General features: G+C 33.2%; 1 protein-coding gene across 2 annotated transcripts in view; it reads right to left on the minus strand.

The window, feature by feature from the left end:
* CNOT6L (CCR4-NOT transcription complex subunit 6 like) overlaps positions 1–16,972 on the minus strand; it is an 86,615-nt gene that overhangs the window by 45,060 nt on the left and 24,583 nt on the right. For both annotated transcript variants that reach the window (XM_054591893.1, XM_054591883.1), the window contains exons 2-4: positions 9,814–9,935; positions 6,671–6,857; positions 5,024–5,109 (exon numbers count right to left, since the gene is read on the minus strand). In XM_054591893.1, coding sequence (XP_054447868.1) covers positions 5,024–5,109; positions 6,671–6,857; positions 9,814–9,925 — 385 coding nt within the window. In that variant the 5' untranslated portion in view covers positions 9,926–9,935. The remainder of the gene's footprint in view (positions 1–5,023; positions 5,110–6,670; positions 6,858–9,813; positions 9,936–16,972) is intronic.

The raw sequence follows: 16,972 nt of genomic DNA on the forward strand, positions 1-16,972 counted from the left end.
CTTTCCAAAATTAGATCCCTCATATCATATTAAAAACCAATTCAAATGAATGGAAAAATTAACTATGAAGAGCAAAACTTTACAGAACTTTTAGGGAGTAATATAGGAAAATATATTTCTGACCCAGGGAATAGCAGGATTTGTTTAATAAGACATTCTGTGTACTAACTAAGAAAGGTTTTAAAATTCAACTACAATAAAAATATCAAATATACCCATTAAAAGACACTAGTAAAGAAAAGAAAAATAAAAGCTACAGAGTGGGAGAAGACATTCACAATACAAAAGAGTACAAAAGTGCCCTGGCTGTGTTGCTCAGTGGATTGAGTGCCGGTCTGCGAACCAAAGGGTGGCCAGTTTGATTCCCAGTCAGGGCTCATGCCTGGTTTGCAGGCCAGGTCCCCAGCAGGCAACCACACAATGATGTTTCTCTCCCTCCCCTCCCCTAAAAATAAATGATTAAAATCTTTAAAAGACAAAATAGACAAAAGTTAAGAACTCCTGTAAATCAGTAAGAAATATTCCAAATGAAAATAAGCAAAAGACATCAACAGTAATTTCACAGAATATAGTCAATAAATATGAAAAGATGCTCAATCTTATTAGCAACTAGGAAAATGTAAATTAAAAGGACAACTAGAAACTATTTCATACTCAATAATGGGCATAATTTTATAAGTCTGACAATATTAAGTGTTGAAAAAAGAAAAATGAAAACTGTATTACTTTTGGGAGTGTATTTTAGTATAACTACTTTGTAAAACACTGTGGCATTACCTAATAAAGCTAAGGATGTACAGACCTCCACAACCCAACAACTATACTCTTAGGACCTCTACAGGAAACAGGCATAAGAATGTTCACAGCCAAAAAGGGGGAGGGGCAGAGTGGGGAGCGTGGGCTAAGTATCTACAGTAGAATAAATTATAGCATATTATTTATCAGAATACAACACAGCAATGAAACAAATAGACTACAATTGCATGCATAAAACATGGATGAATCATAAAAACATAAAGCTGAAAAGAAGTCATAGAAAATTACAGTCAGTACAATTCCATTTATATAAAGGTTAAAACACCTATAACAGATACATACATAACCCCAGAATCTGGCACATAATAGGTGCTCATCAACATCTGTTGAATAAAAGAAAAGTAAAGGAAGAGCTAACACACATTCAGGACAATAATAACCTTTGAGAGAAGGGATGAAGATGTTATGAAAAGGCACAAAGGAAACTTAAAATGTACAGAAAATCTATAATGAGATGTGATTGTGCCTAACTCCCAATAATCTCACCAACTGTTATTTGATAAAATTTTTGGAATTCTTCCAAACTGATAGGTGAAAACTACGTAGTTTCAATTTGCATTATTATTTTGCCTAAGGTTATCAACTCTATATTTTATAGCTATTTGTGTATCCTCTTATATGAATTATTAATATGCTGTATTCTTTTTCTCTGATTTCCAAAGTGCATATTTAAAAAAAGGTACTGAGAATGTTAGGTAATGAGTGTATAGTTATTCACTTTATTATTTCATTTAAAATGCATGTAGTTATTCTTGCCTATATTTCATGAATAAAAAATTTTACAAGTAAAAGAATCTGATATTCCCACAGTCCATTTTATTTTAAGGCAGATAAGTAATTCTTGGAAGAAATCCGGGAATTTTCATAATTATTGAAGTTCTAAATTTTTTATGAACTGGGACATCAATGCCTGAAAAAAAAGTACTGCTTAACCCATTAGGACATAAATTCTAAATTATTTAAAATAACTGTGTAAGAACTGCTCTTACACCTTTTTGTCCATAAATTTAATACACTTCAGATTTTTCTATTAAGTGACTTAAGAGAATACTTTCAATTGCGTGGACTAGCCATTGTGTAGTTTTTAAATTGGCCTTTTTATCCTAACTCTTCAAATACCTACCCTTCACACATATTCCTTAAATAACAAAATAGGATTTCTAAAAATTATCTTGTTGGGCCAAAATAATCAAAATCATTATCAAAACTTCAGTATCTGTATTTCAGAGGTAGCCAAGAAAATAGGGGGGAAAAAAGCATTCCTTTTTTCAATTTTAAGACAAAATGGATCTCAGAGGCAGTTCATTCGCATTGTTTCTTTCATATATATCACAGTGCTAATTTAAATATTTCATTCCATTCCCTCCCCTTTTTTGTACAAAAAGTACAACTATGTGGCTATTAAAACTGATTAAAAATTATTTTAAGTTTCACCTTCCTAAGAATATAAAGCTACCATTCAAAAAGGAACATTTTATTCCTGAAACTGCTTTGTAAAACCAATCCTGTTTTTACCCTCTTTAACTTTTGAAAGAAGGCAGAAAGGGCCCTGATTTTCTTTCATTTCTAAAAGGTCCTTGCTCTTCTGTACTGGATCACCTAAAGAGAAAGTGGCACTGCCAGAAAAACAGACTCTCATAGAAGAAAAAAGGGCTGTATATAGGTATTTACCATAAAACAAACTAAAGTTTAATGAAAAGGCATTTATCCACAGGCATGACCAAAGTGGAGCTAATGCTGGAGAGGCAGAGCTAGTGCCTCATCTAAAAGACTAGAGGTCTAAGAAGAGATTTTAACAACTGTAAGTCAGTAGACAAAAGGGCACTAGGATCAAAGTCCAGACAAAGACAGTACAATGGTCTCCGCCTTATTACAGCTTCAGTGACATGCTGGTAAACTGAGGTCCAAAAATATGAAACGGAAAATTCTAGAAATAAACAATTCATAAGTTTTAGATTGCATATCAGCTAAGTAGCATGATGGTATCTCGTGCCATCTCATCCTGATCATGAATCATCCCTTTGTCCAGTGTATCCACAGTGCATACGCTGCCTGCCTGTTAGTAGCTGTCTCAGTTATCACATCAGCTGTTGAGGTATCATAGTGTTTGTGTTCAAGAAACTCTTGTTTTACTTACAAATGGCCCCAATACACAAGAGTAGTGCTCCTTAAAACGTGGATATGCCCGAGAGAAGCCATAAAGTGCTTCCATTAAGTGAAAAGGTAAGTACAACACAATAAAGCATTTTGAGAGAGACTACATTCATATATCTTTTATTGCAGTATTTTTAGAATTGTTCTATTTTATTGTTAGTCGTTAATCTCTTACTGTGCCTAATTTGGAAAGTAAACTTTATCACAGGAAAGTATGTATAGGAAAAACTATATATAAAGGTTAATATTATCATTGGTTTCAAGCTTCCAAAGGCTACCGTAGTTGAGAAGACTAACATTTTAACCAGTAAAACAGAATGAAGGACTAAGAAGATAATAGATATTCAGAATGATGCATTCAGTTGATACTTAATATAAGTTTTCTGGGAACATGTCCATATATAAGATAGAATGGAATAGAGTTATGAAATGGTAATATAATACATGCTTTTTCAAGAATGTTAAACACAGTACAAAAGGTCAGTCCACTGGGTTCAAGAGTAAATTATTCATCTATCACTGATGTGTTCTCTATCAATATTAAAAGGAGGAAAATGGCTGTTCTGATTGATGTTAGAAGAAACAATGGTTATTCTTGGAGATAAAAATAATTTATTATAATCAGTAAAAAGTATGACTTTTATACTTCATAAATCTAAGATTTAAAAAGTTACAACATTTTCATAATTATTTTTAGAGAAGATCAGACCTGTTTCTACTCCAACTCTAGCTGGAGGGCTGTTTCAACAACATAAAAATAAGATATAGCATATACAGAATTAGGTAAAATATCCCAGCAGTTAAATTTCACATGCCTTGGGTTAATTCTCAAGAAAATATTTTTCCACTTCATACATAACTTAAACAATCCTACAGAGAAACTGAGAAAACGACAACCATTGATATAATTATCCCATTTACAAAGGGTTAACTATATAAGGAAGCCTAATACCATTTCTGTCATTTCAACCAATTAATGTCAGCATTCTTTCCACTCTTATTCAAGTTAATTTCTAATGCTCCATTACATGAATAAGCAAGAACAAACAAAACATGTTCATGGACACTCAATCTTTGAAGGAGGAAAATACATAAAAAGTGTATACTCTATATGGCTTTGATTAATGTTCATTCCTCACATGCATATAATGAAATGTTTCACGAATACTGCTGTCATTGGGAAGGGGAGAGGGGAGACTGGATGAAAGAAGGTGAAGGTGTTAGCCAAAGAGCATTTATGAGTGTCCCATGGACATGGACTATGGTACGGGGATTGCCTGAGGGAGGCAGGCGGCCGAGTAGATGCGGGCAAAAGGGAAAAAAGTGGGTACAACTATAATAGAAAAAACAATAAAATACAATTTTAAAGACAGAAAAATTTTAACCAATACAGTACATCTATATTTAGTCCTCTGATTTTAAAATAAACCCTTTTATGCTATGAGAAAATTATACAAATTTCAGTATTTATGTCACTATAAATGGAGTATGACTTTTACCCCAGACTAATTGATGTTAAGATTATCAGAGGAGTGAGCATGCATTTTGAACTAAAACATTTTATTTAGAATAATTATACTTCCTGGGTATAGTTCATTTTTACTGTTATAATGTTTTCTCTCATAAGATCATATATTTAATTTGTCAATGCTATTTTATCTACTCTATCAGGACCTGACATGAGCTATTCTAACTAAGGTTAAGGTTTACTTTATTATGTCGTTCTTTAAAAAAAAAAAAGGACAACAGAAAAACTAGCGTTAATTTGAAATGCCTCTTTTAAGACATTTTAGCGTTATAGAGAAAGTTAAAGGTAAAATATAAAAACAAAACAAAACATTTCCCCATAAAAGTTTGTTAAAACAATGGCAGCACGCTGAAATCCTGAAGCTCAATTCAATATCAAAGAACCACTTTTCTTTCAAGAGACAGTATAATCACATTTTCAAAACTACACTAAAACCTGACCTATACTGTAATTTAAATCATCTTTAAAAGACTCAGAATATCTCAATACTAAATGTTAGTGCTACATTTTTAAAATATCACTCACCTTTCAAACCTAGAGTTTGTAGCTGGAAGAGCCGACCAAGTTCATAAGGCAAAACCCGTAACAGATTGTTATTTAAAAGCAATTCCCTGTTTTAAAAAAAAAAAAAATTGCTTTAGTTGCATTTATCAAATTTTATTAATATCAACAATTTTCTTAACCTTCCCTCTAACATACCTTGAGTGATGTTTACATTCAAAGCACATTTCTATATGCTTATCTAAAACTGTTATGTAATATTAAAGTGCTACAAAATGTGTAACTGACACAACTGTTAACAGTGTTTCTATAATTTACTCTCATTGTCAAGCACAGATTATTAATGGTGTAGGAATTGTGTTATCATTTTCAGGGTAAATCTACCCTTCCTCTCTTATCCAAATGCCTATCACATCAGAGTGACAGATATTCTTAGGGTCCAAAAACTACAGATGTCCTTGAACCTAGGCTAAATAATATAAAAAAGTAAATTTTTTAAAGTTCAGAATTTAACTATAATTATTAGCCAATCACCTGTATCAATTTTTACAACTGAATACAAATATATTACATCAAGATACTATGATGAACAATCACTGACATAGAACATAAACATGAAAAATAAAACATAAGATAGTATAGCCCTGGCTGGTATTGCTCAGTAGGTTGGAGCATTGTCCCATAGACTGAAAGGTTGCAGGTTTGATTCCTCATCAGGGCACATACCCAGGTTTTCAGGTTTGATACTCAGTCTGGACTGGTACAAGAAGGCAACCAAACAATAATCTCTCTTTACAATAATCTCTCTTTCTCTCCCCACCCTAACCCTTCTTCTCTCTCTAAAAAAATGAAAAAAAGTGTCCTCAGGTGAAAATTAAAAAAAAAAAAAAAAACTAAAAAAACATACAAATAATAAGACAGCATAGATAAGGTATGAGCTTATGATTGTAAAATTTTGCTCAGACTAGAAAAAATAAACAGCTTTCTTATTAGATGACTAAAAAGTATCAATAAAAAGAAAAATAACAAAAACATACAGTAAAGAGATGAGAAATAAGATTCTAAAACAGTATGTTTTAGAAGTTTAATTTTAAACATGACAAAAAATTTTTAAAATTATTACTCAGCATATAAACAATATAGAAAAGCAATCTTGTTTGTATTGGAAACATTTATAAAAGGTCTTAAGATTGTCACAAAAACTTCTCCTATGAAGAAACTCTTAAAGAACCCTGAAGGACTAGAAATAAATCCACTTACAAGGTTTTAAGATTTCCTTAAGAAGTTACATATAAGTATTATATAAAACAGAGAAATGTTCCTAAAAGTCTTGCTAATAAGCATATTATATTTTCCTAATCATTGCTGATTAGTCTTATGATCATACAGTTGAGTCTGAAGTCAGACTTAGTATTTTACACTAGTTCCACCCCACCGCAAGTCTATCAAAAGTACTTGGTAATACAAGCACACTTCTACCACAAACCTCCAAATTTAAAAGAAGAAAAAGAAATGTCAAGGGAGGCCAACTCAAACACTATGCCTAGACAATTTATATCACCTGATCTTGGAAACACATATGGAGACCCTACTGTAAGATGAGTAACATCTCGTAATTTTTTTATTTGGTAAATTTAGAATTTCATGTAAGTTATATCTACATTTCCTCACCTGAGAGACACCATGTTTCCTAGTTCTGCTGGTAAACTTCTGAGTTTATTGGATGACAGATCCAGGTAAACCAGATTATGAAGCTTGGCAATATCAGGTGGAATGCGACTAAGGTAATTGTCATTTAGGTGCAGCGCTGTCAAGTGTGTCAATGACCAAAGTGAAGTACTTAAGCTCCGCACTCTACCTAAAAGGCAAAATATCGAAGCATTAAACTCTAGGCCCAAGACAAAGACTGGAACTACAAGAACTAAAAAGTGGTAGAAGAGCTTGCAAATATATACAGATATTGTATCTTTGGTATTTTAGTTTTGTATTTAATACCATTTGACTGCTTCCAACACACCTGGCCCTTCTTCAATTTCAGGCCACTTTCACCTGACAACCATTCTTTCTCACAGACTCTTCGTGTATTAAATAAGATATGGCATAATTAAAAGAATCAAGGTTATCATATGTCTCGGGGAGAAAGCATGGGCTAAATTGAGCTTTTGTGGTAGGACATCATGAATTTACTTTGAGTCATAGTCCTAACAAAAGTATTTTTTATACACTCCATAAAAATTAACAGTGCAAGATTTATCCACCATCTAGGGCCTAGATTAGCCTACAAACTTAATAGGCAAGAGTAATTACTACGATACAGAACCAACCTTAGATTAGCCACCAGGAAAACCATTTTACCCCCAAAATAGACATCTTCCCCAGCTATCTGATGTTACAATTATACATTAACTCTGGCTTAGTATTTTCCATTAAGTAAACATACTGAAGGAAATAGTCACACATTAAGTTTTACAAATCAGCTATAGTGGAACACATACTAAAAAGTCAGAAGACATGGTTCAGAGTCCTGATTTTTACCATGTATTAGCTATGCAAGCCTAGGCAAATCACTGAGCCTCGGCTTCTATAAAATGTGATATTATCTTAATAACGTACATAAAAATTATTTTATAAACTTTATTTTTTCTCTAAGTTTTTTAAATTGTTGACTATAAATAAAAAATAAAATGAAGTAAAAAATAAAAAGTCAGAGATCTTACAAAGACTATACCATGAGATTACTTTAAATGCTTAATGCAGTTTCTACACTCTTAAGAGATTTGAATTCAAGTCGCAGTTTCACCATATACTACCTGACTGAGAGTGTGAGTTACTTAAACACTCTAACCTATGGTTTCCTCACTTGTAAATGTCAATAATAATTATCATTATACCTATATCCATTGGATTGTTTCAAGAAACATTAAAATAATGCAAGTAAAATGCTTAACCCATCAAAAAATATTATTTCGCAAACTTTACAATAGTAAAATGGTATTTTAATTACATATCACTTCAAACAATTGATTCTGATTTAAAAGCAGTAGAAGGTAGAGAGGGTACAAAATTTCAAAAGGGAAGTGTTACTTTTCACGTAGTTCTTGAGCAATAAATTCAAACTTAGATCTTCTGTCCAGGGTTCTTTCTACCACAGGTTCCTTCATGCTATCTACAATATAATTAAGCTTAAAATGCCAACTAGGATTTTGCACTTTAATAGGAAAACAAAGTTTTCAAGAGAAACTTATTCCAGTTTTACCCAGGGTTTAAGTGAGTGGTTCTCAACCATGAGCAGTTTTGCTCCCCAAGGGACTCTGGCAATCTGGACACATTTTAGGTTGTCAAACTGGAGGTGTACTACTGGCATCTAGTGGGTAGAGGCCAGAAATGCTGCTAAACATCCTACAGTGCACAGCAACAGCCCACAGCTACAAAGGATTGTCTGGCCCTAAGTAGAGTACCAACTTGAGAAACCCTAGGCTAATCTAACATTTATATTTATTCTTTTGATTATCCATCACCTAACCACCCAGTTACCTTTTTAGCTAACTGTACAGGTAATTCTTGCTATTGACAATATAATGTGGGTTTAACTCTTCCAAATGAAAGCCTACTGGGGAAAAAACTACTTTCTCTATATATAATTGTATTGTATCAATTCACAAAAGATAAACAGCATTCATATTTTATTTTTAATATTCTACTAATATTCTATGATACTAACAGAATAAGTATCATATTCTACTTTTAACTTTGTAATCATTTTAGATATGTGGAAAAGTTAACCAAGATAAGAGAGTCCCTGTATACCCCTCATCCAATTTCTCCTAATATTAATATCTTATATTACCATGGTACATTTGTCAAAACTAGAACTAACACTGGTAAATTACCATTAACTAATTTAATTTGGATTTCACCCATTTTTACAATTTCATGTTCCAAGATTCAATTTAAAATAACATTTTGCATTTAGTTGTTCTGTATCCTTAGTCTGGTCTATGACAGTTTCTTGGTCTTTCCTTGTTTTTCTGACATTGAGTATTTTGAGGACTACTAATTAGGTATTTTGCAGAGTGTCCATGAGTTGAGTTTGTCTTATGTTTCTCACTATTAGGCTGTTATGAGTTTTTAGAAATCATATTCAATTTTACCAAATCCTAAATATGTAAGGTCATATAACAGTTATCACATTTGTTGGAATAAACAGATAGCCTCTAACTTTCCTACTCCACCAACAGAGTGATGATAGAGGGGCAATAAAGGTTTCAACTTACAAAAACAATTACTCTGCAATAGCCAAAGCAAAATCTACTAGGTCAAAAAACCTGATTTTAGCCCTGACCAGTGTAGCTCAGTTGGTTGGAAGTTATCCTGCAAAGCAAAAGGTCACTGGTTTGATTCCCAGTCCGGGCACATGCCTGGGTTGTGAGCCCAGTCTCTAGTCAGGGCATGAGTGAGAGGCCACCGATTGATGTTTCTCTTTCACATCTCCCTCACATCAGTGTTTCTCTTCCTCTCTTTCTCTCTCCCTTCCTCTAGCTCTAAGAATAAACAAATAAAAACCTAAAAAAATTTTTTTTTTTACTTAGAAAATGAACTCCCAATGTCTTCAATTCCAGATGCCAACTCCGGATCAAGGTATTATTCCCAAAAGAATATGAACAAATATACTTAGTTATAGATAAAACAGATAAACATTAATATTTCAGTATATTCTCTTGAGTGTTTCATCTAATTAAAAATGAACAAAATAATAAATATAACAATACATTTGTTCATTATACCCTGAATTAAATGCTTCAGATTCCACTCACCCGAGATTTCTAATTCTGCCCAGTGAGATTTTTTCCCATTGGCTACCTCCTCTGCTGACATGATGGTATAAATTTTGCGAGGATCTGGAGGATCATATTTTTCCTTTGGCATCCCTATTAGTCTGTGGGGAAAAAAAAAATCATTAGAGTCTTATCGGAAAAAAAGGGGGAAATGGGATAGTAAGTTTTCTTTTTTTGTCTCCCCCCTGCCAGGCTATTAAGTCATTTTATATCACAAATTCTCACTAAAAGAAGAACACATCTGCAGTATGCTGTGTTCTTGCAAAAAATCAGTAAAAGATTCGCAGGGGAAAATTCAAACAAGAAATGACACTAGACTTCACAATGAACATTGGGGTTGCTTCCCAAACATTCATTCCACCCATCACCTTCCATTTAGCTGCCTTGCTTTCCAAGACAGACTGGCCCTACACCAGTTTTCTGAATGGGCTCCAACTAGTATAAGAGAATAGGGTAACCCTATCTTTCTTGTCTCAGTGATATTCAGATATCCCACATCCAAGCCAACCAGCACATGACATTCCCCTAGTCACATAAATTAATTCAGAAGTATCTAACAATCACGAGGCTTAAAACTATTCTGTGTTTATGGGAGAGGCAGGTCCCTCTCTCCTGCTGATCACAAATGAAGGAGAATATAGCCCAAATTGCTGTTGGCAGCCATCCAACAACTGTAAGGGAAACCAGCCATAAAGTCAGAGTATAGAAAATACAGGAAGAAAGCCAGATTCCTCATCAATCCAGGGCTGTAATACTCCCAAACACTGGGGTTTTTTGCATATGGAAGCCAATACATTTTGCTTATTGTTTGTACTAGCTTGAGTTGTGTTTTCTGTTACTTGCAATCAAAAGCTTACTAATTAGGATGATCATATATCTTGATTTGAATGGCCAGGCTTGGTTTGTATCTGTTGTTCTTAGATAATTATTAATATCAGCCCTTTTCAGTCATCAAAGTGTTAGATTTGGATGATGAGTTACATGGCCACCGTCATTGAAACTAATATCATACAGTCTTTGTGTAACTAACAAAATAATCACTGCACAATCAAAAGTGATGACCAACTAGGCATAAAACTCCTCTAGTGTGCATGTGTGAAACAGATAACAAATGGCTCTTAAAGTAAGCATTAAAGGGGTCCAATATAAGAATTACCAATTGATGACTGGTAGAAAATAAAACCCATTCCAGAGCTAACAAGGATAGTGACAAAATCCTGAACCGAATTAAACTCCTATAAGCTATCAGTACATTGCCTCATAGTATTTATAGTTGATTCTTTGCTCATATTTTAACATACACACACAAACACATATACACCAAACCAAGTGTCTAAATCTGGGAGTGTTTCTAAGTAGAGTTCAGAATTTATATCTCAGTGGAAGAGTTGCTTTCAGGTGGTCTGAAATTTGTTACGCACAGAGAAAAAAATTACAGATATTCTATCATGTTTCAAGAAAGCAAAGCTAGTATATAAGAGTACAATTAAAGTGTCCCATACCATAATTTGCTCCCTTACTTCTGTAGTTAAAATAGTCATTCTTTTCCTCTTACTAAAAGGAGCAAAGAGAAAGTTTTCCAGATTCATTCATCTTTTACAGTAATTACTTCCAAATTCCCAGGTTAAACCTTTCAGCTTTAATTTTATCATACAACTTGGGTGACGCTAAATCATATTTTATATTTTATTTATTTCATTTCATTTCATTTCATTTTATTTTATAACTATCCCAGATCTTCAAACAGCACAAAGAATACAACTGTTTTCCACATGGCAAAAACTTGATTTCTACCACATTCAGCCTATGTAAAATACCTCTGAAAATAAAATTTTTAGATAACAAGGTTTTCAGAATTTCTACTGTACACCATAAAGCATGTGTCTCTCTGGGGGTACTTCTGCATACTAATAAAGAGACTACAAAAATACAGGATCAAAGCCATGATCAAAGCTAAATCAAACCGATCCAAATTCAAAGACACGCTATATAAATCCATTACCTACAATGAGGATGAGTAAAAAACAATTACTACAAAATTTGCAAAAAAACATATATTTCATTAATTTTAGATCCTTCTTATAAAGCATAGGTTTAGAGGTCAATTTAATTTGGCTGTTTTTTCATGGGCTCTCCATACATGATATGTTTCTTAAGGTGACTGTGAGTTATTTCTGTGTGGAGGCATATCTTTTTTATATCTCTATATAGTTCCTTCTACACAGTAGGCATTTAATATGTATTTATGGAATGATCATGTCTTACAATCCTAAAATATACCACCTTCCACCCACCCTTCCCAATTAACAGTCAATGCTTTTCTAAAAATTAACATCAAGAAATGATAGTAAATCCACATGTTCAATTCCCCCTAAGTATTTTAAAAATCTCTTCTGGCCCTCTAATTCTAATCTTCCAACAGCTCCTATATAAAAGCACATTTTTAAAAAAAAAATTTCAAAGTTTCCATCTTTGTAAGTCCATTAAAATCTATGCAATGTTTCTACAAGATAGATCTATAAAATGTTTACCAATATCTATAATATGTAAAAACCAAAGTAATGTTAACATTGTCAAAAAAGGGGGTCAAAGGTCTCTTTTGGATTTGATTAGGAAGCCAATAAAAATACAAGTTACTTAATTATTCAAAATGAATCTAGATTTGGATTGGCTGATTGAAGCTAAAGCATTTATCACTTGGGTCAATTAAGTAATTTAGTAGAATCTATAGTTCCAGCAATCACTACTGTGCCAAACATTTGGTTTCCAAAATGCTACTAACAACTTGGGGGACTCAAATTTAGAAAACTGGTATTATTGACTCCTCCTATTCAGTTTTATTTTCCCTCTCAGTTCCTCAGCATCAACCCCCTTGGAGACGTATCACAAAAACCTATTTTAAAATAACTTAAAATATAAAATAAGCAAAGCTAATTTAAATCTCTAAATGTGACACTGATAATATGGTTTCTCATATATAGGTCATCCAAGGCTTAAATACTGAGTGATAGATCCACTTTTTTATCCAAGAAATTGAAATGTTTTATTTTGGAAAGCATTAACAGTTACTTCCTTTCCTATCTTCTTTTTCAAACTTATGAAAAATAAACAAGGTTTTTTCTTTACCATTTACGAAATACTTATTTAATATTGGATAAAAATATAATGCCTTACCTTTGATAAAAATAACTAAATAACTAGGAGGACATCAAAGCATTTCTTTTCTTCTCTGCTTTCCAGAATGAGATATATTTTTCTTTTCTTATTTATTTCAATTACAGTTTACATTCAATAATATTTTGTACTAGTTTCAGATATACACATAGGGTTAGACTATCATATTCTTTAAAAAGTGGTGCCCAATATTCCAAATACCCACTTGCCACTGTACATAGTTATTACAATATTATTGACTATGTCCCCTATGCTGTACTTTACATCCCTGTGACTATTTTGTAACTACCAATTTATACTTCTTCACCCCTTCACCTTTTACACCCAGCCTCCCAAAACCCTCTCCCCTTGGCAACCCCTGTCTGATATTTGTAACCATGAGTCTGAGTTTGTTTATTCATTTATTTGAAAGAAGCAGGGTTTTTAATTAGTTTTTCTAAGTTTCTAATTTCTACATCTTTCATCAGTTAACAAAGGGTCCTTCCATTACATCAACCTAATCTATACTGGGGATCCTGATCATATAAGAATATAATCTAAGAGCCTCTTCTCAACACAACCTTTTGAACTTCCCAGTCTTTGACCCTATTTCAACACTGTAAAAAGTACTCCTCACAGCCCCCTAAATACCACATAATCTTTGAATCTACTCCCCTTCATTCCTTGGACTTCCTAGAGTCTAGCACAAAATTTCTGGGAGTAATCATCACTCCTGAAAAAAACCTGATCATCTCCTACTTCTTAGTTCTTACACAAACTATTCTGAAAATAAACAAGTTTTAATCTCCATCGTTGAAGAAGCCCTGGAAAAATTTAAATTGGGAGTTTTCAAAACCAAAATAAAAGATAACTACATAACATGCTGTTTCAATGAATGGCATATTAAAAAATATATATGAAATACAGCCCAATATACTATTGAGAAAAAATCCTGAATCTCAGGTTTTATATCTGGAGCTAGGAAAATAATGCATCATAACTACCTCCCTCCACCATAAAAAATATAATAATAACCTTAGCCAAATCAGACCAAACTGTTAAAGGCTAGAACTAGATTCTCGATATTGGTCATCTGAAGCAGTTCATTTAAGAAAAAAACAGCAGGCTCTACAGTGCATATAAAGACAGAAGTTCTTATGGTGTTACACCACAGTTTCCCTCTCAGCACCCTGTCTATTTTCAGCACAATTCAAATTATTTCATTTTTAATTACTTTTACTAATTACTGTCTACAATTAACATCATTTTGTTATTAGTTTCAGGTATATAGTATAGTGGCTAGACAACCATATACTTTGCAAAGTGTTTCCCCCAATATTTCCAGTACCCACCATCCAAAGTTTTTACAATATGGGCTATATTCCTTCTGCTGTACTGTACATCCCCAAGACTATTTTGTAACTACCAAATTGTATTTCATAGTTCCTTCACCTATTTCACCCAGTCCTCCAAACCCGCCCCTCTGGCAACCATGAGCTCTGTTCTCTGTTTCTACAAGTCTGTTCTATTTTGTTTGTTTATGCTGTTCTTTAGATTTCACATATAAGTAAAATCACTTGGTATTTGTCTTTCTCTGACTTATTTCACTCAGCATAACACCCTCTAGGTCTGTCCAAACTGTCCAAATGGTAAGATTTCATACTTTTTTACAAATGATACTATTCCATTGTCTATATACCACAACATTTTTATCCATTTGTCTATTGATGGGCACTTCGGTTGCTTCCATATCTTGGCTATTGTAAATAATACTGCAATGAACATAGGGGTATGTGTATTACTTCATTTTAAATTCACACTAATAAAGAGAGGATGCTAAAATCAAAGAGTGATTCATTATGAATCAGAAACTTCCAACTCAATAAATCTAACCCTAAAGAACAAATCATTAGACATAGACTTATTTCCATAGAAATATTAAGTGACCATCTCACCAGCAGTTTGCAATCTTAAGCAGAGATGCCAATGCTGCCAGAGTTCCCCAAATTGGAAGACAAAATTAAGCCTAAAGTAGAAATTTCTACTTACATTTTAGAGCAAAAGGTCAATGAAATTACAACTTTACACATTCTCAGATAAATCTGTCTTCCATTCACATTTATTCCCAAAAGTGACGGAACCCATTATTTTTTCATTTATTAAATGTCCACCTTTACTAACATCCATCATTCCCATTTAGTCTTAACTGTTAAAACCATTTTCCTCTCTGAGAAAATATATCTAAGATTACCTCCTTTACTAAAACAAAATAACCCTGCACTGCAGCATTTCTGAAGTTTCTATTTCCTCATCAATATCTACTTTTAACTATACAAAACTATTAATCATCGTAAGTGTCATATAAAATTTTTTACTTTCCATGAACTGGCTCACCAGCTGATAATTAAAAAACAGCACATAGCAAATCACACTGCATATAGTAAATCATATTGATAAAAATAAAGACTGGTGGCAATCAAAGCTTAGAAGACACCTTGAGTTAAATAACAATTTCACTAGTATTCCCACTCTACTTCTGTACTAAGGGTTTCTAGATGGCATTTGTCTTCAATGACATATTCAACTAAAGTCCATAAATGAAAACGATTCAAACATTCAGAAAGAACCACAAAGTTTTCATGTTATCTCCTGATCTGTCACCACTCTAAACAAAGTCAAACCCCATCTTTTATGATGATAAATTTATACACCATTGTGAAAAAAATACTGTAATATTCAGAATTTTGGAATTCCACGTTCCTGATCGGTTTAATATTTACTCAACAAACACTGATTGCAGACACACTATTATGTATTATATCAAAGAGTAGGACTTCAACAGTGAACAAGGTGAACAACCTCCTTGCTCTTCGTGTAGTTTACACCCAGTAATCATGTAATACCTAGGACTGACAAGGATGCCACATACAACCCCCAAACATCCTTGTGTGAATGTTTACACACTCACATACATACACATACTCATACTTTGCTGCTGGTAAAGCAAAATGGTACCATTACTTTGGAAACACAGTCTGGTAGTTTCTCATAAAGTTACAAATAACACACATGCAAGCTTAGCAATCTCATTTTCAGATAGTTCCCTAGCAAAATACCTTATGTTCACACACAAACCTGTACACAAATGTATGCAGCAACTTTATTCATAGCCACCCAAAACTGGAAACAACTTAAATGTCTTCCAACTGATGACTAGATAAACTATGGTACAGCCATACAATGAACTACTACTCAGCAATAAAAAGGACTGAACTACTGATATGCACAACATGGATAAACGTGAAATGCATTAAGCTAAATCAAAGGACATCTAGGTCGCTTCCAAGATTTGGCAATTATGAATAAAGCTGCTATAAACACCCATGTGCAAGTTTTGGTGTGACATGTGTTTTCAGTTCATTTGAGTAAATACAAAGGAGCATGACTGATGGTTGGATCATATGGTAAAGACTGTTAAGTTTTATAAGAAATCGCCAGAGAGTCTCCCAGAGTCGCTGTACCATTCTGCATTCCCACCAGTAATGAAAGAGTTCCTGCTCTGGCAGATGTGGCTCAGATGGTTAGGCATCATCGTGCAAACAGAAAGGTCATGGGTTTGATTCCCAGTCAGGGCACATGCCTAGGTTGTGGGTTCAGTCCTGGTAGGAGCACATAAGAAAGGAAACAGATTGATGTTTCTCTCTCATATTGATGTTTCTCTCCCTCTCTCTCTCCCTCTTCCCCTCTCTCTAAAAGAATGAATGAATGAATGAATAAAAATTAAAATATTTTTTAAAAATTTAAAAAGAAAACAGTTCCTGCTGCTCCACATCCTCATCAGCATTTGGTATTTTCAATGTTTTGGATTTTTGGCCCTCCTAATAGATGTGTAATATTTTGTTACTATTCTACAATTAAAGCTTTAATTTTAAATTAAAAATTGTAAAGGCATTTGACATATATTTGAAGATATGGACATATGTTT

The sequence above is a fragment of the Pteronotus mesoamericanus genome, unplaced genomic scaffold (genome assembly GCF_021234165.1).
Source record: "Pteronotus mesoamericanus isolate MK-2021 breed Mesoamerican mustached bat unplaced genomic scaffold, CSHL_Meso_final contig_130, whole genome shotgun sequence".
Taxonomy (NCBI): domain Eukaryota; kingdom Metazoa; phylum Chordata; class Mammalia; order Chiroptera; family Mormoopidae; genus Pteronotus; species Pteronotus mesoamericanus.